At 43.6% G+C, this 21,454-nt stretch overlaps 1 protein-coding gene across 1 annotated transcript in view; it reads left to right on the top strand.

Moving 5' to 3' along the window:
* Positions 1–19,642, top strand: part of LOC309548514 (arylsulfatase D-like) — a 51,372-nt gene extending 31,730 nt beyond the window's left edge. Inside the window, exons 7-10 of the mRNA XM_082248471.1 lie at positions 990–1,124; positions 14,376–14,538; positions 17,548–17,669; positions 19,135–19,642. Coding sequence (XP_082104597.1) covers positions 990–1,124; positions 14,376–14,538; positions 17,548–17,669; positions 19,135–19,484 — 770 coding nt within the window. The 3' untranslated portion in view covers positions 19,485–19,642. The remainder of the gene's footprint in view (positions 1–989; positions 1,125–14,375; positions 14,539–17,547; positions 17,670–19,134) is intronic.
* The last annotated feature ends 1,812 nt before the right edge of the window (positions 19,643–21,454 follow it).

Here is a 21,454-nt window from a genome sequence, read left to right as displayed (position 1 = left end):
ACTCTGTATCTGCTGCACTGTTAGCAATGTTTCCAGTTCTCTCTGTGGACTGCAGAACACCTTTTCCTATGATATGGAGAAATTAAGGTGTCTTATAGTCCTGACACGTTTCCTTTCAGTACGATGAGTAAGCTTTGTAATCCTGAGAAAAAAAGTGGGGCAGAATCACTAGGTGAAAATAAAGCGAACAAGCTAGAAACTAAAGCCCCGTACACACGTACCGATTGTCGGCCGTAAATATTCGGCCGACGACCGTTCGGCCGATTGTAGGCTTGTTAGTATGATGCTTCCGACAGCGCATTTTCGGCCGAACAGAATCTGTCGTGCAGACTTTAAAATTTTTGTTCGCCGTCACCAGAACGGCCGATTGTTCGCCAGTCAGTACAGATTTCGGCCGACAGACAGCAGATTAGCAAGACTGGGCATGCTCAGAAAATAAAATAGACAAGGAAAGTTAACCATCACATGACATCACTTCTGCAGTCGGCTGTTGTTGGCTGACAAAATCCGTGTGCAGTCTTTTGCAGTTTTCAGCAGACACGACAGCCCTGGACAAAAGACGGCTGATCGTTCGGCCGACGATCAGTACGTGTGTATGGGGCTTTAGGCTGGGTATAGACAGTTGGTTCCTCCAACATAAGCAAGGTGAATGGAGGAATCCCATCAACCAGGACATTTTTTTCTGATAGTAAGACTCTCTGCCTTCAGTATGCACTGATTAGCAGCTGCAGCCCATTGGTCAGTGAAAGTTTTCCAACATGTTTGTTCCACAGAAGTAGATCTGATTATCAATTTCTGTTGAACAGGGAGGGCTATACACAGATTGAGATTTGTCAAGTCCACACTGAGACAGCCAAATGTCAATCTGTCTGTACCCAGCCTAATGCAGCCACTACATCTGGTAAGGACTGGTAAGCTATATGGCATTTTAATTTTGCGGCTTTAATAGGTAAATATTGAAACAAATGTCATTAACTTTTGTCATTTAGGGGAAATCCTAGAAGCCATTGATAAAGAAGGCTTAGTGAATAATACGTTTACCTACTTTACGTCAGACCATGGGGCATATTTGGAAGGAATGGAAGGAAGTCCTCATCTGAAAGGCCACAATGGAATTTACAGAGGTAATGACTCATCTGCCATCACAAATCCTTATTTTCATTCTCTTTTTATTGAAAAGATGCGCTGTACTGAAGCCACTGTAGTGATGTGATAATTCCTGTCTTATATTTAAAATGTGTATTCATTGACTTGTAAAGTGTGTTTGTTTTGCCCTTTTCAATTATGGCCGCTGTGCCCTTTGTCCTTTGTGATGAGGTCATCAAGTTTGCCTATTGCAAAATATTATTGGGTAAGCCTTTTGGGAGAGCACATGGAGAGGAAGATGGAGGGATGTGGATCTCTTTTCATGGGGCACAGACTGTACGTTAATGTAATATTCCCTCACTGAAACATGCTTTGAGGACTGTACAATGTATTATGTTCCTGTTTAAAGATTATAAAACGTTTGATAGTTCATGGCATGGTACTTGTTACAAATTTTTAAAGTATAAGTTCACCTTTTGGAACATGTTACATGTTCTACCCATATTTAGGGTTGAGGATGTAACATGTTCCAGCTTCTGCAGCCTCTACCCCCTCTCCCTTCCTCAGTGTGACAACAGGTGGGGGATCTTCTCCCCGCACCCGATGTCAAATTTAAAAACAGCGTGGCCACACAGGGCTTCACTCACATGGCTATGACAATTTCCTGTGAATGGATAGACTACAACTATTGTCAGCCACCACTGCTGATGGCTTGTAGTTTTGAACGGACTGTAAGGGCACTGATGAACGCTCTCATAGTTCATTCACAAGCTTGTAAACAGTCAGCTTATATCAGAGGAATGGGCTGAAAGATGCAGGAATTGTCTGCAGAAGCCAGACATCACATCCCTGATTTACTGATCATGGGTGCAATGCTTTCCAAGCACCTGCAGGAAAAATAATAAATGCACATTTTTTTCTGCAAAAATATGTGCATTTATTATTTTTTCTTAAAAGAGGAACTTATTCTTTAACCACTTCCCACCCTCTGTATCGTAAAATGATGGCGGACGGGATGCACTCTCGTTCAGGGATGACGTCATATGATGACACCCCAAAACTGCCGCTTTTGCACGCTCTTGGGAGAGTGCAGCAAGGCAATTGTGGCCGCACTGTGTTCCTAGGACACATAGCAAATCTCGTTAAAGAGCTCGGTGAAGAGCTGATGATGCGACTCTTTACCCATGTGATCAACTGTGTCCAATCACAGCTGGTCACATGTAAACAAGAAAGTGCCATTTATCTGCTCTCCTCGGTCAATCAGCGGCATCTCCTTGCAGGGGAGACCTGTACAGGAAATCGGGGCACTGATCATCAGTGCCCTGATTACAGAAAAGAACAGCCCCAGCAGTGCCCATCAGCGACATCCATTAGTGACACCAATCAGTGCCCATCAGTGACACCAATCAATGCCCATTAGTGATGCCAGTCAGTGATGCCTTTCAGTGCTTGCTCATCAGTAGTGCCCATCAGTGCTGCCCATCAGTGCCTCCTATTCATATTGCCTATCAGTTCCACTTATCAGGTTAATATGTGCTTTTGAATACACTATTGTGTGGTTTATTCGGAGCGACTTGAGTTGCTTCGATTAGAACGGTTCCATTGCACTGAATGGAGCGCGGCTTGTCGCTTGATAAGTTGCCCCAGTGTGAACCGGGTCTTAAAGGAAGTGCTCCTAATCTCAGCTTGTTACCTGTATAAAAGATACCTGTCCAGTGTCCACAGAAGCAATCAATCAGATTCCAATCTCTGCACGGCTCTGATCAGGCCAAGATCAAAGAGTCTTCCAGGGATGTCAGGGAAAAGATTGTAGACCTACACAAGGCTGGAATAGCCTACAAGACCATCGCTAAGCAGCTTGGTGAGAGGGTGATAACAGTTAGTAAGATTATTGACAAATGGAAGAACCACAAAATAACTGTCAATCTCTCTCGGTCTGGGGCTCCATGCAAAATCTCACCTCGTGGAGTTTTAATGATCATGAGAATGGTAAGGAATCAGCCCAGAACTGCAAGGGAGAATCTTGTCAATGATGTCAAGGCAGCTGGGACTATAGTCTCCAAGAAAACAATTGGTAACACACTACGCTGTGAAGGACTGAAAACCTGCGGCACCTGCAAGGTCCCCCTGCTCAAAAAAGCAGATGTACAGACCCTGTCGGAAGTAATGAACATCTGAATGTTTCAGAGGAGAACTGGGTGAAAGTGTTGTGTTAAGATGAGACCAAAATGAGAGCCAAAAGCTCTTTGGCATCAACTCAACTCATTTTGTTTGGAGGAGGAATGTACCGTCAAATCTTGGGTCAGAAACTCCTTCTCTCAGGCAGGGCATTGAAAATGGGTTATGGATGGGTATTCCAGCATGACAATGAACCAAAATGCACAGCCAAGGCAACAAAATAGTGGCTCAAAAACAAGCACATTAAGATCCTGGAGTGGTCTAGCCAGTCCCCAGACCTTAATCCCATAGAAAATATGTGGATGGAGCTGAAGGTTCGAATTGCCAAACGTCAGCCTTTAAACCCTAATGACTTGGAGAGGATCTGCAAAGAGGAGTGGGACAAAATGCCTCCTGAGATGTGTGCAAACCTGGTGGCCAACTACAAGAAATGTCTGACCTCTGTGATTGCCAACAAGGGTTTAGTACTAAGTAATGTTTTGCAAAGGGGTCAAATACTTATTTCACTCATTAACCGGTTGCCGACCGCCGCACGACTATATACTGCGGCGGTCAGCCCCGGCCAGGCAGAGTGACGTATCGGTACGTCACTCGCCTGTCACTGACTTGCGGGCCTATCGCGGGCAGGCGCGCGCCCGCCGCGGCTCGTTCACAGACAAGTCAGTGCGTGTGACCGGCGGACTCGATGTCCGCCAGTCACACTGCGATCGCTCCTGTGAAGGGAGAAAGACAGAGCGGCTTGTGTAAACAAGCTGCCTGTCAGTTCTCCCTGTGTAAAAGTGGAGATCTGTCCGTTCTACTATGTAGAACGGTTGATCTTTGCTTTTACACCAATAGGAATGTCCCTGCACAGTTAGAATCACGCCCCTAGGACACACTTAACCCCTCCCTGTCCAATAAAGTTAACCCCTTCCCTGCCAGTGTCATTTTTGCAGTAACAGTGCATATGTATAGCACTGATTACTGCAGTAATGTCACTGGTACCCCCAAAAGTGTCAAAAATGTCAGTCAAGGGTCCGATCTGTCCGCCGCAATGTCGCAGTACCGAAAAAAAAATCGCAGATCGCCGCCATTACGCGTTAAAAAAAAAACACCAAAAATGACAAAAACCTTTCCCTTTGTTAGTAAACGCGATAACTTTTGCGCAAACCAATCAAAATACGCTTTTTGCGATTTTTTTTACCAAACATAGGTAGCATAAAACAAATTGGCCGAAAAATGTTAAAAAATTTTGATTTTTACTTTTTTTTTGGGGAATTTCATATAAAAAAATGTGAAAAATATTATTATTTTTGCAAAATTTACGCTCTTTTTTTGTTTATAGCGCGTGATCAAAAAATCGCACAGGTGATCAAATACCACCAAAAGAAAGCTCTGTTTGTGGGAAAAAAAGGACGTCAAATTCATTTAGGTACAGCGTCGCACGACCGCGCAATTGTCCGTTAAAGTCACGCAGTAAAAAAATCGCAAAAAAACCCCTGGTCCTTTAGCAGCCAAATCCTCCGGGGCTTAAGTGGTTAAAATGCAAATCATTTTATAACTTTTTTTTAAATGCGTTTTTCTGGATTTTTTGGTTGCTATTCTATTTCTCGCTTTTATATTAACCTACCATTTTCTTGCACAGTCTCAGGGCTCCATCTGGGAGATCATACACACCTTTCCCTAGGAGTTCAATCCCTTCAGACCCCTGTAACCTCATGGCAGAACCAGGTGCAGTAAGATGCATCAGCCTTTCTTCGTGTGGCCACTGTTATGTGGTTTTTCCACACTTCACCATTTTCTGCCAGCACAAACTGTCCCCAAACACTGCTCTCAAAATCTCTCAGAGCTTAACTTCTTTGCTGGTAGTGCTGTTGCCCATACTTTCATGTCTGAGTGCAATAAACTTTTGAGTGGAACTCTTTTAATGCATCAGCATAACAATAATCAAAAATAGTAGATGGCATTTTCAGGATCGGCTAAACATCAGGTACTCCTAACCATATGTAGGTGGGGTACAGCGGGAATAACACACTCAGTCCAGGGGTTTAAGTCTTTGGAAAAAAAGTGTGGGAACTCACCCAAGTTCCTAAACAGTGCAAATATCAATATTTAAACTATAAACATGTAGATAGTGCTATTAGTAATGTGTTTACGTTAAACAAAAGTCATAGACCATATTTCTCCATTTACACAAAGGTCAGGTTATTATAACCCAGCCAGCAAAGAGTTCCTCCTTACATCAGAGTCTGCAGGATTCCTCCTTACAGTGCAAGGGAACTCTGACAAAAAGGGGAATTCTGCAGATCATGATCATGTCTGTAGCTTTGCCCTTTACATCAGCGCTCCCCTTCACATCAGCTTCCACAGAGTTCCCCCTTGCACTGTAAGGGGGAATCCTGCAAACTGATGTAAAGGGGAATGCCGGGAACTCTGATGTAGGGAGGACTCTGGTGACCAGAGACCACCTTCCGCAGAGTGAATGCACTAAGGAAGGGGAGGTCCTGATATAAGGCGGAACCTTTTATATCAGTGCCCTCTTACATTACTGTATTCACTCCCCCTTATATCAGTGATTCCCCCCCCCCCAGACTGGCCTGGCAGCACTGTCACTGACCTCCTCCTTAGGTGCACCACGCTCTGGTTTTGTCCTATAGTCTCCTCTCCACAGTCCACATATGTCTGACTTCTCCTGTGATCCCCATCCCGACGGCGCTCCCACTCTTGACTCCTCTCCAGACACCACCTCAGAGACTGCAGACATGATAAAAGACAAGAGATGGTCAGAGTCTGAGATTATGGACATGATACAAGAGATGATTAGAGACTGCGGACATTGTACAGGAGGTAGTCAGAGGCTGTGGACATGGTACAGGAGATGGTCAGAGGCTGTTGGACATGATACAGGAGGTGGTCAGAGGCTGTGGACATGATACAGGCAGGGCTGCTGTTAGAAATCATGGGGCCCCGTACAGCCTGCTTGACAGGACCCCCCCCCAATCTAATCGGCCTGGGGCCTGAGCCCAATCACCGCTCCACCTAGCCTGCAGGCAGCAAACAGAGAAAAAGGAGGCAGCATGGAATGTGTGCCTTGGAGAACTAAGGATGTGGGAAAACTGCACTAACAGTGGGAGGGTAGGTATCAGGCGTATGTATAAAGTTTACAAAATGCGGGTGTCAGGACTATGTAATTTACAGAGTGCAGGGGTCAGGACTATGTAATTTACAGAGTGCAGGGGTCAGGACTATAACTTACATAGTGTAGTTTTAGGAGTATGTACTGTATAGTTTGCAGGAGTCAGGGGTAAGTATTTAGTGCAGGGGTCAGGAGTGTTTAATATACAGAGTGCAGAGGTTAGGAGTGGGTAAGGCATAGAATGCAGGGGTCTAGGATATGTAATGTACAGAATGCAGTGGCTAGGAGGGGGTAATGGCAAAGGCAACACATGAGGGTATATAAAAATATCCCTCCATCATGTTCAGTGGCCAAATGCATCCCACTTCACTGAATGGGGACGCCTCACAACCATGTACAACAAACGCAGTTGCAGCGAGGTGGTATAGGTTTTTAAGGGATTAAATTAGATGGTGAAGAGGCATTGTAATGCTTCCTTGCCGCCTGGCAAACACCCTCTGAAAAGTGATCCATTGTGGTTAACTCTTCAGAGGGCAACACTAGTGTACTCTAATTTACAGCAATGCCCCTCAGATGTTACTCCAAACGTGCTTGGTATTAGTCCCGGTTCACACATATGCGATGCGGGAACCCTGCAAATCCACTGCGGATTCCCGCATTGCATTCAACTGCCAGGCAGTTCACACTGCCATATGTGAATCGCTGGGGGTGTCAATAGAGAGTTAATGACACCCCCAGATCAGTTTGCATATCGCAGTATGAACTGGAAGTTACAACAAGAATCGGATCGCATAGGTTTGAACACCCATGCGATCCAATTTTGGTGCAGACCCAAAAAAGGGTCCTGTGCGAGTTGTGTCCGAATGCGATGTGAATTCAGGCATACGATCTTTATGGCTGAATTCACATCGCACAGACATCACATGTGATTTGCAGAGCAGTACACTGTGCATCACATGCGATGTCTGTCATTGCACATATATGAACCGGCGCTAAGACAAGAATTCAAATGCAGCACTGTTAGTCCCCCCAGTACCTGGTCTGGACGCTGTCTTCTACTTGGGGCCTGGGTGCATTGCTTGTCCTGCAGGTGGTTCCTCCTGGAGCTGGGAGCCCAGAGACCAGCTGAGCACTGCTGGTACATCTGGTCCTCTCCCTTCATCCTGGGCAGCTAGGGCCGGAGGGCGCTCCCACCGAACAAATAGGGTGTACTTAATATACAGTAAGTGGGTACTAAAATTTTTTTTTTTTTTAGGTAAAGTTGATCCAGGGAATATCCGATTTGCCTCTCTGGGGATCAGGAAGGAATTTTATTCCCCTGCTGTAGCAAATTGGATCATGCTTTGCTGTGTTTTTTCGCCTTCCTCTGGATCAACTGCGGGTATAGGATTGTGTATATGGGATTGCATGGTTACATAGTTACATAGTTACATAGTAGGTGAGGTTGAATAAAGACAATAGTCCATCCAGTTCAACCTGTGTAGGTGTGTGTGGCTGTACTCATCTCACATACCCCTGAATGTTCTGATCCTTGAGATGTAAGTCTAAGAGTCTTTTGAAAGCCACCATACTACCCGCAGAAACCACCTCTTGTGGTAGAGAATTCCACAATCTTGTAGCCCTAACAGTAAAGAACCCTCCACGTTGCCTGTGGTTAAAACGCTTCTCCTCTAATCGCATTGTATGCCCTCGAGTCCTCATGCAATCCCTTCGAATGAACAGCTTTTTTTCTAAGCTGGGATCCCCATTAAGATATTTATAAATTGCTATCATGTCCCCCCTCAGACGTCTCTTCTCCAGGGAGAATAAATCAAGCGATTGTAGACGCTCTTCATAGTCAAGGTCCTCCAATCCCCTAATTAGTTTAGTTGCCCTTCTCTGGACTCTCTCCAGCTCCAACACATCCCTCCTGAGGACTGGCGACCAGAACTGGACAGAATACTCCAGATGCGGTCGGACCAGAGTTTTATAAAGTGGAAGGATTATAGTCTTATCTCTGGAATACATCCCTTTCTTTATGCATGCTAATATTCTGCTGGCTTTGGCAGCTGCCGCTTGACATTGCATGCTGTTGCCTAATCTATCATCAACCAAGACTCCCAGATCCTTCTCCATTTTTGATTCCCCCAAGGGTTCCCCTCCTAACGTGTATTGTGTTTTTATGTTTTTAGTCCCCAAGTGCAAAACCTTACACTTCTCCACGTTAAACCTCATTTGCCATGTCGTTGCCCACTCTGTAATTTTGTCCAGGTCATTCTGTAGGATATCTGCTTCATGCTGTGCAGTTATTGCCCTGGCCAATTTTGTGTCATCTGCAAAAACTGATAACGCACTACTGATCCCGTCCTCAATGCTGTTTATGAATAAATTGAACAAGGTTGGTCCCAGGACTGAGCCCTGGGGCACCCCGCTTACAACCTCAGACCAGTCTGAGTATGCGCTGTTTATTACCACCCTTTGGACACGCCCTTTAAGCCAATTCCGTATCCAAGAGCAAACCCTGCTTTCGATACCTGCAGACCTTATTTTATAAATTAAGCGCTTGTGGGGAACTGTATCAAACGCCTTAGCGAAATCCAAGTACACCACATCCACTGGTCTCCCCCTATCTAGCTCACAGCTTACCTCCTCGTAGAATGCTAAGAGATTGGTTTGACAAGAACGCCCATTTGTAAACCCGTGCTGATTACTGCTGATGATGTTGTTGTCTTTAGCAAACTCTACGATATAGTCCCTTATCATCCCCTCCAGAAGTTTACATACTATTGATGTCAAACTGACAGGCCTATAATTTCCCGGGATATGCCTCTGGCCCTTTTTGAATATCGGAATCACGTTAGCTTTCTTCCAATCCCCTGGTACATCTCCTGTCCTAATACTGTCAGCAAAGATCAGGAACAGTGGTCTGGATATAACCTTACTGAGTTCCTTGAGTACTCTCGGATGTACGCCATCCGGGCCTGGTGATTTGTTTGTGTTAAGTTTATCCAGCCTTTCCCTGATTTCACCCTCTGTTAGCCATAGTGGCAAATCCTGTGTATTACTACTAACCATACAGTCATGGTCAGTGTACCCCTCCGTTTCCTGTGTAAAGACTGACGAGAAAAAAGCATTCAGCACGGTTGCTTTTTCAGTGTCCTCTGTAACCATCCCCCCATCATCGCTAATTATGTGTGCAATATGCTCTGCCCTAGTTTTTTTGCTGTTGATATATTTAAAGAATTTCTTTGGGTTTTTTTTACTATCCTCCGCTATTTGTCTCTCAAAGTTGATTTTAGCCATTTTGATTTCGTGTTTACTTTTCTTATTTGCCTCCTTGTATTGCTCGAAAGCCAATACAGTGCCCTCTGATTTATATTTCTTGAAGGCCATTTTTTTTTCCCTAATACGTTTTTTAACGTTACGGTTTAGCCAGCCAGGTTTGGCTTTGTCTCTTCTAAATTTATTTCCCATAGGAATTCACTGCAAGATGCCTTTGCCTAATATGTTCCTAAAGCATTCCCATTTTTCCTCTGTGGTCAGGGATCCCAGGGTTTGGTCCCAGTTTACCCTTTCCATCAATGAGTACAATTTTGGAAAGTTTGCCCTTCTGAAGTTTAGGGTTCTTATGTTCCCCACCTGCCTTGTTATATTGTTATTTATACTAAATGTGATCATCCTGTGATCGCTAGAGCCCAGGTTGTCCTGAACTACTACCTCCGAGATTATGTCTGGGTCATTAGTGATCAATAGATCCAGGACTGCATTTTCTCTAGTCGGAGAATCCACCAACTGTGACATGTAATTATCCAGTAAGGTTTCTGTGAATAGACGGGCCTTCTGTGAGTGTGCAGTCCCCTCTTCCCAGTCAATGTCAGGATAATTGAAGTCCCCCAATACGATGACTGATCCCAATTTTGCCACTTTACTCATTAGTGCTAAGGATTCCAGCTCTACCTCCTCCCCTTGGTTAGGTGGCCTATAGCAAACCCCCACAATTACTTTCCCCTTTTCTCCTTCCCTATGGAGTTCAACCCACACAGATTCTAACTCCATGCTCATCCCATCCGTAATGTCACTCCTTTCTATCACCTTTATATTGTTCTTGACATAGAGACATACCCTGGTTGGGTTTTCAATACTGGTGTTTTTTTTTGTTTTTTTTTTTTGGTTGAGCCAAATGGCTTGTGTCTTTTTTCAACCTAAATAACTATGTAACATGGGGCCCGGAGACATTTTTTTAAAATAGCTGCACAGCGGGGGATTGTGGTCCCCCTTGACAGCGGCCCTGCCTGCAGGATGCGGCTGCTAATGGGAACGGCGTTCCCATAGGTTCCTGCAGGACTCAAGCCCTGACTCAGTCCCAATGCAATGAAAGACTTGTATTGAAATAATGCAGAGACAGTTCACAAATAGCCCTATGGGAAGGAAGCCCAACCAGGAACACTCACAGTTAAAATTGCGTGTAGAGAGCAGGATGCAGCCAGAAGGACAGTGCCTATAGAGAGCTGGAGAAAGCAGCCTCACCGTCTTGTGCCCAAATAGGCAGGTGTTCAAAGAAGTGGCTTGGTTGATAGATATATACCACAAACAACCATGAAATGTGACAAACAAAAAAAAATTGAAAAAAAACATTTTTTTTTTCATAAATGTAGGCCAATATGTATTCTGCTTCATGTTTTTGGTAAAAACAAAAATCCCAATAAGCGTATATTGATTGGTTTACGCAAACATTATAGAGTCTACAAACTATGGGATATATTTATGGAATTTTTATTATTATCTTTTTCTTTTTTTTTAGAACACTAGTAATAGCGGCGATCAGCGACTTATAGCGGGACTGCAATATTGCAGCAGAGATTCTGACACTGAGACTTTGCGAGAACCAGTGACAATAATAAAGTGATCCGTGCTAAAAATATACACTGACACTGTACTAATGACACTGGCTGGGAAGGGGTTAACATCTGTGGCAAGGGTTAAATGTGTACCTAACTATGTTTACTGTGTGTACTGTGTGGTACTTTAACTAAAGGATGAGTCGGTTTTTATTTCCTGCTTTGTAGGAAAACAAAAACGGCACATCGCTGCTGTCAGAGAGCTTTGTGTTATTAAAATCATTGGCTATGAATCGGTAATCGGCATGTGCTGGAGCAAGTGGCAGTACAGCCGGGCAGATGCGCCCACTCGCGACCCCTACCTGGAAATGCAAGATCACATATATGTCAAAATAAGTGGGATACAAACATATAAAATAATCTCATATGTGATTCCACAGTAGCACAATGGTATCACCAAATGAAATCACTGATCTATATGTGAATAATAGTAAAAAAAATATATAGTGAAAAAACAAAAAGCAGAAGACCCATAGCTGTTCTCTTGAGAAATAATAGTTCCAAATGAAAAGGATAGACCCCAGTGATATCCAATTAAGATAGATCACCAAAAAACTCCACCGCCGCTGTGTGTCATTTCGGACCCACTCCCATCTACTCACCAAATCATGTTTATTTAAAACAATTTCCAATCCACTCACATGTTAAAAGCTTGTATCAAACATTGTAGGGCGATCCCCCATTAGTCTCACCACCTCCACTCTGGCTAACGACCATTCGGGGAGACCAGTCACTCTCATAATCTTAATGTGATTATTCCGGATGCCGTACAGTCACCCCCCCAACACGTTTCGTCACTTCCGGCTTCGTCACAGGGGGACACTGTGCCGCCCAGCAACCTGGCTTATCACTACTCCGCCTCTAAACTGTTAACCCTTTTCAAGATGAACGATTTCTAAGGATGTGCTGTGCTCAATCCACCGTGCAGTGCCCCTCCTGGAGGGACACACCAACACATGCAACAGAAACACCAGCATGCCCTTTGTGCAATTAACCCCATATATCCATGATAGAAAACTAAAATGTATGACTAAAGGTGTAAAGAAAGTCATATGCAGGGGCTAGTAACTACCAGCGATCTGTCAATGTCCTACAACGTTGGTAAGGGTTACAGTCAACCTATATGACAGAATAACAGTACCCAATTGCTAATAAATAATAATACTAAAATATTAAAACAATACTAGTAAAAAGCAATATACAAAGCGATAAAACCCATATGTAGCACTGCCCCCTAGAGGACTGGTGAGAATTGCACTTTCTGGATTCCCCTGGGTTACCTGTAGCAACAGTCTGTAGAAACTTATCACTTTAGATGCTTAGCTCAGACAATGAACAGTCCAGGGGATTTGGTTTTTGTGTTTTATTTGGAACTGGGATAGGAGAAGGGATGAGTGGAATACTCCAACTATGAGCTATGCACAAATCTTGAGGACAACTAGCTGTAGTGTGCGGCAAGGCTGCTGCTTCACCTTATCACTGAAGTGAAGATAAAGAATATGATCCTGTTATAGTTTCTCTTCACGGTCCTAACTTGGCACCCACTTTCTCACATGCTGTGCGTGCTAGCCCTTTTCCACTGACTCTCCACTGGAGTGGTCCCCTTCCTGGGCAGACCCCTGGCAAGCTTCCTGGTACGCAGACACTGTTTTTACCAAGGTTGCTCTGCCTCCAACTCCACTTGTCAGCATCCACTGGACCTCCGGGCTCAGCATCACACTTCTGGCTCACTAGGCTGACCGCCTGTGAACACCTGGCATACAGACAGGAGGAGAGACAGCCATCACCCTCCTCCTGGGACCTGGCTTCCTGCCCAAAGATACCCTGTCACATGTGCCCTTGGCTTTTATAACATATCCCACGATGCACCACTGTTTGTGCCAACCCACTGGGATAGTTACAAAGCCTGTGTGTCACTGGCTGGGTTTCATCCACTGTCCAACAGGTTCCCCTATTGGATACAGTGGGAACACTCCCTCAGCCCAGATAAATCACACATGGACACATGCAACAGGCATAACTATTGATCAGGCTCCCCTGTTAAGCAGATGGAGCAGGCTATATTTTACCTGCTACTCCCCTGTTAAGCAGGCTGAGCAAACTACTCTCCTTCCTAGCACCTATCTAGGAGGGTGCTACACATATAAATATTATAAATTGGTTACAATTCTTATCAGAGGAAAATGTATTCATAGACATAAGTATAATCAAAAACCTAACTAACAAACTTGAATCAATCAAGATCAAACCATGATAATGACCCCAATAGACTGTAATAATTTTTTTTTTTTAAAAATCACTAAAAAAAAAATGTAAGTCTAATAAGATGTTTAAGCCTGCAAGTTCCAAAGTATGTAGCAAATAAATCCATTTAGTTTCACATCTGGAGAGGTCCCTAACCCAGTTGGAGCCCTTCCCACGATGCAGAAAATCTTTCCACTCCTCAAAATTGAAGGCATGTAGAGTCCCTATGATGATAACGTCTAAAATGTTCTGACACACTGTGGTCCTTGTATTCTTTAATAAAATTCTATATGTGCTCACCAACTCCCTTTTTCAAAGTAAGTTTGGTCTGCCCAATGTACATAAAGTCACATGGGCATGAAAGTGCATACACCACATGTATGGTATCACATGTGATAAGGTGATTTATTTCGTATTCCCAACCAGTAGATGGTGCCTGAAATTATGTATGTCTTCTAGCATTATTTCTTGCATAATAGCAACCTTTACACTTGCCACATGCCAAGAAGCATTTCCTCCCTGGGAATCCATTGTATAAGATCACGTATATATAAGTGATTCTGCGCAGCCAGTCTGCACTGTAGCAGTAAAACTACAGTGCACGGGCGGTACGTGGTTAAGATAAAAATCCTTAAATATTTAGAACCACTTTAATATTATGCTAAAATTTTTCATATTAGCACTGCTTGGACCTTGAAGAAGGAGGTACACCCTAAAAAAGTATCACCGATAATGCTCAATTGTTTTTGATGCAAGTGCAGTAGTACGGCTACAAATCATCTTAAGTATTTTTTTTTACAAGATAACTTTGTTAACAGCTATTTTTTATTGGCCCTGTATAATTTAAACTTGTTGTTCCGACCTGTACATTTCAGGTGGCAAAGGTATGGGTGGGTTGGAAGGTGGAATACGAGTACCAGGAATACTTCGCTGGCCAGGTATTCTTCCTGCAAATACCTCTGTTGATAAACCAACAAGTCTAATGGATATATTCACCACTGTAACTAAGCTTGGAGGAGGCATTCTGCCCCAAGACAGGTATGATATTTTAATAAACTATTTTCCTGCTATTACACTAAGATTAATGCATATGTAATTAGTTTGGAACGCTTTCAAAAATTGTGTACAATAAATACGTTGTCCAAGTGGTAACACATATCAAAGATCAGTTTGGATAAGATGGAAAATGCTACAATTTTGATGAACAATCTTTTGTTTGTAGCGCACTTTTTTTGCACTTTCACTGCAACATCTGAAACTAGCATTAAGACAAGTAAATGTGGATTACAAATCAGGTTGGTTACTGTGGACCATACCAGTCCAGCAGCCAGTCAGGACTTATGAGTTGATAAACACTTGGAACAGGGGCTGAAACATCAAGATTTCTATCTCTAATCAACTGTTGTTACTTTCAGAATACCTTGCACTTTTTTCTTTTAAATTTGTTTAGATTTATATGGATTTTATAGATATTCATCCAATCCAGTTGCAGGACTGTTCATGTGATGCTTGAATTAATAATAATTATGTAGCACTTACCCCCTGAGGGGCCACTGGAAATTACTCAGGTTTCCCTTACCTGTTCAGAGGCTGCCAGGCCCCAACACCAGTTCCAAGTACACTGACAAACACAGGCTCAGTCTAGGAGTGTATTTTTGAAGATTTATTGCAGTACTTGAACACAGGTGACTAGAGGCATGGGGGTGCAGGATACTTCAAAACACATTCGGGCATTAGAAGACAAATTATCAGGAAAAGTCCTTCAGTAGCAGCCTTAAGTAATGCTGGAGCTAGAGGGAACAGCCAGCTTCTCTGAGACTCTGTATGAGCAGTCCCAGTCCTGGCAGCAACCTCTGGCATTCAATCCCCCAGGCACACCTAGAGCCCTAGGCAAAATGATCTTGCTCATATAGTCCACAGACAGCTCCCCAACCATCTTCCAACACTCTTAGTGAAAGGGGTCCTTCTCTAGCTCAGCTGCCTTAGGTAGTGTCCTCCAGCAGATTCAGGCTCTTGGCTATGCACATGCTGAGGTCTAACAGTAACTGATCTTCAATAGCACAGGCTGCCTCCCAGGGCAGAGGTCCCAGGAGAAGAGAGCTCTAAGCAGGCCTTACCAAACATTTATCTTCTCCCCAACCAAAACCTCGGAGCAAGGATTGACTGAGGTCAGATAAATATTCAGGGCCCAAATATTCATCTTCCTACACTATTTCTGGAAAGCTCTTCCAGGCAGGCAGTACATATCTATCCGTAAATTTAGGGATATACCTGACCAGACCTAAAAAACAAATTGCTCCTCTGCTGAACTATTAGTCCTGTTAAAAGAGAGACAAATTTAGTTTGCACCAGAAATCATTAAAATGAACCTGACCTGCTAAAAATATTTCTAAGGTGAAAATACTGCTGAAGTGCAAGTGCATGTTGTAAAATGTGCAAGTACCCATGTTATTCTTTAAATAAATCCCTTTATCCTTTTAAAGCTCCCTATACCTCATCCCTGTCATTCAACTGTCAAATTTCAGAGTCTGTACTGCTCACTCAGGTGACTGATGAGGTGAAGTTTAGCCTTGGAGGGGGCAGGCACACTCTTAGTTTACACAGACGTTGAGGTTGTGTGTGCAGCCTCAGCCTAAGATCCTAAATCAGGGTTCTTCAAACTATGGCCCTCCAGTTGTTAAGGAACTACAATTCCCACCATGCCTAGCCATGTCTGTGAATGTCAGAGTTTTACAATGCCTCATGGGATCAGTGCTGTATCTTGGCCTAGGCCTACAAGGCCCAGGCCTAGGGTGGCACTTTGCAGGGGGCAGCAAAAAAGCTGCACCCCGCACGAAAAAAAAAAACAGCCTACTCCCAGCTCCCACACAAAAGGGGTCCCCGCCGACTTGAGCTACACTTTTAGTATAGTGCCAGTCTTATGGGGCAAATTGGGCTGGAGGGCAGGGTCCAGGAGGCAAATCACTAATAAGGCATCACTGAAATGCTGTACTGATGGGCACTGATGAGGCTGCACTGATGGGCACTGATAGACTGTGGCTGTGGTCTGTCGTTTACAGATGACAGGGCGGGTCATAAACATGAAGGGGGTGTGGCCTTTACAGGAAGGGGTGGGTTATATTTAAATTAGGGGGTGCACAAGTTTAGTCAGGCCTAGGGCAGCACAAAACCTAAATACACCAGTGCATGGGATGTGTAGTTCCGCAACAGCTGGAGAGCCGTAGTTTGAGGATCCCTGTCCTAAAAGGTTCCACAGAAACACATGGATTAGGCTGGCCATACAATATACAATTTTCTTATTCAATTTCCTTTAGATTTACCTTCAACTATTTAGTGCAAGGGCCTGCATGATTGCACACAAATTAAGTGTTTTGATTTGACATCAAATTATATGGTTTTTAGTAAATCTAAAGGGAAATTGTACCAGAAAATTGTATAACGTATGGCCAGCTTTAGCTGGGAGACTTAACACAGGTGTGTGTGGATAACACAAGGCTTCTGCAATTCTGCAACTGTTGTTACCTTAGAAGCATTTAAAGTGGAACTTCACTTTACCAATCAACCTTTAATCCCCATCCTGTTATTATTACTAAATACATAGGAAAGCATATCCTATTTACATGTTTTAAACTTTTTCTTTACATTTCTTCACTTACTTCCTGGTTTCAGGCCTAGGCAAATGATGTCCAACATCCCATGAGTCTTCAGTAGGGGAGGGGGGGTTTTTACAGCTCAGCACACTCTCCTGCATGCATACTTGAGCTAAGGGCAGGAAGTAAATGCTACATGAACATTTGCTCTTACTCAAGATGGACACGGCTAGAAATGCTAGGGGCTGTTTTTCAAAGTGATTTCTCACTGAAATAAAGTATGGAGACATGGATGGATGGGGGAGTTTGCTTAGAATATTAAAAAATAATTAAATGGTGTTTTTGGTTTGTGGTGCTCAGATGCAGTGAAGATTTGCATGCTCTCGTTTATGGCAGGGCATGCAATGTTTTATCCTTTTCTTGTTTATGTAGTGGGTTATTGTTTCCTTGGTTCTAGGATCATTGATGGAAAGGATCTAATGCCTCTTGTGCAAGGAACTGTACCTGATTCTGAACATGAATTCATGTTTCATTATTGTGATGAGTACTTGCATGCAGTACGATGGCACGACACAAGCAGTAAGTAAAATGCAATATATAATTTTCAAGAAAATGAAAATCGTCTCTATTTATCCATCTTCACACACTGAAGATTTTTCTTTTTGCCCCTTCCTTATATATCAGGTAAAGGGTGCTGAAAGCTCCATCCACTCTATGATTAGGTCGTGTAAATTCATGCAGGATCAGCTTTGAAAGTTAGTAGCGTCAATCAATTCTGCTAAAATTAAAAGTTGGCAGCTACAAAAACTGTAGCTGCTGAATTTTAATAAATCGGCCCTCACCTGCCCAAGGATTCAGAGCTGTCCTCACCCGAGCAGGTTCTTCAGCGGGCTTCGGGTTCCCAGTGCCAACATGTTAACTGTAAGCAGCCAACTGAGGCTCATTTTGGCGTCACAGCCTGCTTCCTACTGCACATGAACAAGCCGTGCTGCACTTTGTGAATGGTACCGCAAACTTCTGGGACCTGTAATCTGTCCCAAAAGGTTGTAGGCGAGGGGGGAACCTTCGTTGGATACGCTGCAGTAATCTGGCCAGAAGTGGGAGCGGGTACCGTTCAAAACCAGGTAACCGCCCCCCCCCCAAAAAATTTTTTTTATTACAAATGGTGCTGGTGGGGGGGATTATGGTGTGGAAGAATGTAAGAAGTGGAACTTCCCGATTTAAGGAGCTGGAATACATCACATTTCCGCATCTGGCAAGATGAAATTCTCTAATTCTTTTTCATGAGGTGTGCACTTGGGCATGGTATGAGAAATGGTCAATTATGGAAAGCATGTGTATTGAAGGCCTCATTCCAGGCAGTAATCTGTCCCTATTAGGGAGGAGGACTAAACATTTCAATAACAGACCATTGAGTGCTGCCTGTCAGTAGGTTCACTGGAAAGGGTATAGGTGTCAATAGCAAGATCAAAACTGTTTATTAAACAAATGTAGTAACTGTTTGGAGATGATCTATTGCCCTAGGACAGTGATGGCGAAACTTGGCACCCCAGATGTTTTGGAACTACATTTGCCATGATGCTCAAGCTTTCTGCAGTGTAGTTAGACATCATGGGAAATGTAGTTCCAAAACATCTGGGGTGCCAAGGTTGGCCATCATTGCCCTAGGAAATGGGGAAGCCCATTGACAGCTGATGACTCGTCCCTTGTTAAGAACGCAGCGGTCGGCTTCCTGGCCTGTTCCTTAAGCAGCTATTCACTGTGCCCTGATTGGGAAAAGCTTTAGCCAATCAGGGCTTAGAATGCACTGTGCAGAGTGCAGTGCATTGTATAGTGCTCGGTGGGAAAACATCCCACCGAGCACCCTGCAAATTTAGGCGTTCGCCAAACGAGCAAACAGGCAATGTTCGGGCCGAACTTTTGCTTGGCTCAAACTGTTCACCCAACTCTACTCTTAACTTGGAAAGCTTTAAGAGAGAATAAAACTAATTTGGTGATTTTGGATTAATGGTGCAATCTAATGTTTCTTTGTATTTGTCAATAGGTAATACTACTTGGAAAGTCCATTATATTTCACCAAGATTCCCAGAAGGAGCAAACGCATGCTATGGTTCAAAGTTTTGTTCTTGCACTGGACAAAATGTTATATACCACATTTCCCCATTACTTTTTAACCTTTCCAATGATCCTTTTGAGGCGAATCCTCTGCCCAATGACTCAGTGTTCTATAGAGAAGTGCTTCAGAAAACGCAACTGGCTGTAGCACATCATAACTCAACACTGCATCCAGTGCCTCAACAGCTCTATGGGCTAAAAAACATGTGGGACCCCAGACTTCAACCATGCTGTGGATCCTTTCCACTCTGTTGGTGCAACAAAGAAAGCAGTAGCTAAATCTAGCAATAATCATTATTTTATCTGCTATGACAATAATCTACTCTTTGAAAGTTTCAGAACCTGTATATTGATAACCAAAACTTTGATGTATACTGTACCTGTTTTTGTATTTTCTGTTTACTATCACATGCTGTTATTTCAAATTCTGCTGTGCTGGAGAATCCCATCAAGAAATGGTAGTCTTACCACACTAGCAAAAACGTTTTTAAAAATTGATCCATTTATTATCAAATTGGTGATAAAAAGTTTAAATACTGTAAACTAAATTTTATATTAAAATGTTTACCACTTGGGAAAATAAAATTTAAATTTTTTTCTTTATTTTTAGCCTTCCAAAAATATTTTTTAAATACTAATTAGGCAGTGTTTCACACATTCACAAATTTCTTAGAATTAGTTTAAAATGTGTTTTGCGTTATAATATGGCACTAACCAAACACTAGCATCCAGAGATGTTCTGGAGTAACAGTCCAGAGTGCAGTGCATGCTGCGCTTCAGACAGTACCTCCTACTTCTGCATGTGTCCCTGGGTTTGGCGTGTTTCAGGGAATTCCTCTCCTTCATCAACCTTTCTAAAACACACCCTGCCTCTAGGCCAGTGGGCATTCTCTCCTATACTTGCCTTCACCCATTAGAGCATCCTGTGTAAGCTCTGAATTGCAACTTTACTTTTTGCACATCAAGAAACTTGTTAACACTAACATTCCAAAACTATTTGGGCTCTTTCACACGGGCGGTCCGATCAGATCCGCCTGTCAGTTTTTTAGGCGGATCTGATCGGATCCTCCATGCAGCTCTATGGGGCAGCGGGTGTCAGCGGAGACACCTCCGCTGACACCCGCTGCCATCCGTATCCGATCCTGTCCGTGAAATCTGGACAGATGGAAACCCTATTTTTCCATCCGTTCAGTAATCGGATCGGATCTGATGAGAGCGGAAAGGCCACTCTCATCCGATCCCCCATAGAGGGCAGCGGGGGCTGAGACACCTCCCTCTCCGCTCTGCAAGCGGAGACGGAGCTGTCATCCGCCGCCTCAGTGGGGATCGCGGATCGATCCCCGCTGAGCAACACGGATCCGCCTACGGAGGCGGACCGTGTGAAAGAGGCCTTAGTACATTTTGCATTTTTATGGTCTACTCTGGAGTTTATTGGATACAAGTTTGCTTCATTTATTTATGTCACATAGTTGTGCCTCTCCACTGCCACCTGAGAAAGCTGGGTATTTAAAACTCTGCAAGAATGCTCTCCTACACTGTGCTGGAACGCATTCATATAGGATGTCAACCAATGTCTCTGGGAAGTAATTAGAAATTAAGGTCCAAGGTAAGAGGGTTTTTATTTTATTTTTTTCAAAAAGTGTTTGTTTTTTTTAAGCTGTCAATAATTGATTTTTATCGTGGGGGGTGAAGGACAGTCAGCAAAGGGGTCCTAGCATTCGAATGCAAGATCCACTTAAGGGACATTTCAGTTTTGGCATTGCTTGAAAAAAATTGTCAAAAAATGAGTAGCAACAATAATGAGCAATGTTGTTTTGTTTTACTAGTTGTATGATAAAGTGATGGGTTTTATCCAGCTAGGGCACTAAGCTTCTTTTTAAAAGCAGATTTCCACCCAAAAGTGGAACGTCTGCTGATCTGCTTCCTCCCCCCCCCCCCTCCGGTTCCACCTGTCTTTGACAAGTACCCTTCCCCACTTCTGAAGACGGGGCCGCAGCGCCGTCCCTCAGAAGTTTGGTCAACCTCCTCCTTCCCCCGCCGCCGGACCAATTAGAAAGCGCAGAGCGCTTCGCACATGCACAGTAGAGAACCGGCTGTGAAGCCGAAAGGCTTCATTGCTGGTTTCCCTTACAACGAAAGGCGGTGGTAGCACCCGGCAGACAATCCGAAAATAAGCTGGGGTGCCAACATTGTGGGCTTCCTGGACAGATAAGTGTCTATTCATTAAAAGTCAGCAGCTACAGTATTTG

The sequence above is a fragment of the Pelophylax lessonae genome, assembly GCF_965119305.1.
Source record: "Pelophylax lessonae genome assembly, chromosome: 2".
Taxonomy (NCBI): Eukaryota; Metazoa; Chordata; class Amphibia; order Anura; family Ranidae; genus Pelophylax; species Pelophylax lessonae.
This window is presented reverse-complemented; position numbering and strand designations above follow the sequence as displayed.